Here is a 2500-nt window from a genome sequence, read left to right as displayed (position 1 = left end):
TTCTACCCCCCCCCTCTCTCTCTCTCTCTCTCTCTCTCTCTCTCTCTCTCTCTCTCTCTCTCTCTCTCTCTCTTCTCTCTCTCTCTCTCTCTCTCTCTCTCTCTCTTTCTCGCTCGTTCTCTCTCCCCTTTGTCATCCTCTATCTCTCCCTCCTTCCTTCCCATCCTCTGTCTTTCATACAGACTCACGCAACTCATTTTCGCTAATGGTTCCAGCAAGCCGTTACTCGCGGGGTCCACATTTCACGAGCAGGTGGACTAAACAAAGGAGCAACGGCGAGTGTGTAGTTTCAACCAGAAACGATTAAACCCAAGTGAGTTCCTTATTGGTTGTATTTCGTGGATATCCAAACAAGATATGCAGATGTTTACGAGAATTATCTACGTATACCTGAGAATGTTTTCTTTTTTCTTTTCCTTAGGGATAAAGGGATTGTTACAGCCAATGTCAAGAAAGAGGGATATACTGTATAATGTAAGGCACTAAGACAATTATACATTCATGATCACTTACCTATCCTCGTAAAACTCCAACTACTGTTCTCTTCTTCCTCCGCCATCTTCCTGTTTTCTTTCTTCCCTTCGCTGACAAGCTCTCGTATCTTCTTATTATCGTTTTATCTTTCTACCGTTTATGTTTGTTTTTTTTTCTGTCTATATGTGTCGTTTAATAACTCGAACAAAGTTATCGATGCATCAGTTCATCAAGTGTAGTTTAGTTTTCCATCACACACACCGATATTTTTAAGCATCACTAGAGCAGTCTATAAGGGTATTCCATTCTTTTCCTGAGGGAGTCGATTCGATATAGATGAAAAGAAAATCACTGGCGGTCTCGATAAAACGGCAGCGTTTATGATTCCTTTGAAACTTGCACCCTGTCCCTTTGCGAGAATTGCAGATTCATGATTATTCTCTAAGTATGTATGCGTGATTTCGGAGTTCGTGCTCAAGCAAACATTAAACCCTGAAGATATTTAACGTACGTGAATGCTTTTATTTTCATGTTTGAATGCACTGAGTGTATGAGTGAGTCAAAGCAGACATGTTTATGGAATAAGGTCAAAGATAATGAGTCACGCGAAAAATATGATGAGAGAGAGAGAGAGAGAGAGAGAGAGAGAGAGAGAGAGAGAGAGAGAGAGAGAGAGAGAGAGAGAGAGAGAGAGAGAGAGAGAGAGAGAGAGAGAGAGCAAATCCGTTAACCGGTCGTGAGCCATATGTAGGATTTGCTTCGTGATTTTCAGATGACTCAACTTAACTTTCACTTTTATTTACTCATTACTATTGGATTCTTTCTTTACCATTTTTCATTTCTCTTTCTTTTTTTTCTCCTCCTGTTCTTTCTCCTATATTTCTTATTTCTTTTCTCCTCCTCCTCCTCTTCTTCCTCTTATATTTACTTATTACTTAACTTTTTCTTCTTCTTTTCTTCTTCTTCTTCTTCTTCTTCTTCTTCTTCTCCTTTCGTTCATTTATTCCTTTCCCTCTTCGCCTTTTACTCTTCCTCTTCCTTTTCTTCTTCTTTCTCTTTCTTTTATTATTTTTTTTCTTACTGTTATTATTAATTGCCTCTTATACGTTACTAACAGAGGATTCGTTTGTTAATAATGAACTTATCAAATAATAGAAATATGTATAGTTCGAAAATATAATCAAAAGGTAAACTTTAATCTTAATTCATATACTTATGTGAATATTGATAAAAAAATGGATTTATCTGTCTATCTGTATGTATGTCTATCTGTATCTGTCAGTCGAACGACCCTTTCCATCTATTTATCTATCTATATACCTGTTTATCTATCTGTTTGTCTCTTTCTATGAATATTTGCCATTCTTTGAATTTCTCTCTGTCTATATATCTGTCTGTCTGTCTGTCTGCTTCTCTGTCTATATGTGTATTCATTTTTATAACAATCTATCTATCTATTTTTCTATCTATTAATCTATCTGTAGGCATGTTTGTCTGTCTATCTGTCTATTCATTTATATAACAATATATGTCTATCTTGCTATTTAACTATCTGTCTATCTGTCATTCTGTCTGTCTGTCTGTCTGCCTATCTAGCCTACTTATTTATCTATATACTTAAACATATATCCATGTTTTCAATATTTCTCTCACACCTGCGTTAATTTATCACGTCACCAAGTTAGATCTGAAATCCCACACTTGTGACTCGACAGAGGAATAAAAAAACGAAAAAAAAAAAAAAAAAAAAAACGAAATTGACACGAGTAAAAAAAAAAAAAAAAAACAGAAAGAAAGAAAAAAAAGGAGGGGGGGAGGGGGGAAATATATATATGAAACACTGGCGATGACTATAGTATCATTTTGTATTGTGATCTACCGCGGCGGACGTACACAAGAGCAGACTTCAGTTGAACATGTTTATTTGCGGAGTTGGTTGGCTGAGGGCAAACAAATGCTGAACTTCCCGCTGTTCATTTGTTTGTTCATTTGTTCGGTTCGAGATGTTCATTGTTTGTACAAAGCG

At 36.5% G+C, this 2500-nt stretch overlaps 1 protein-coding gene across 3 annotated transcripts in view; it reads right to left on the bottom strand.

The window, feature by feature from the left end:
• Positions 1 to 2500, bottom strand: part of LOC119596061 (neither inactivation nor afterpotential protein G-like) — a 38941-nt gene that overhangs the window by 35751 nt on the left and 690 nt on the right. For 2 of the 3 annotated variants that reach the window (XM_037945170.1, XM_037945172.1), the window contains exon 2: positions 514 to 787. In XM_037945170.1, the coding sequence (XP_037801098.1) occupies positions 514 to 559 (46 nt within the window). In that variant the 5' untranslated portion in view covers positions 560 to 787. Of the gene's footprint in view, positions 1 to 513; positions 884 to 2500 lie in introns of all 3 variants that reach the window. The other variant, XM_037945171.1, reaches the window with a different exon arrangement.

The sequence above is a fragment of the Penaeus monodon genome, chromosome 37 (genome assembly GCF_015228065.2).
Source record: "Penaeus monodon isolate SGIC_2016 chromosome 37, NSTDA_Pmon_1, whole genome shotgun sequence".
NCBI classification, from domain to species: domain Eukaryota; kingdom Metazoa; phylum Arthropoda; class Malacostraca; order Decapoda; family Penaeidae; genus Penaeus; species Penaeus monodon.
Note: the sequence above shows the minus strand (reverse complement) of the source record. Positions and strands in the feature narration are given on the sequence as shown.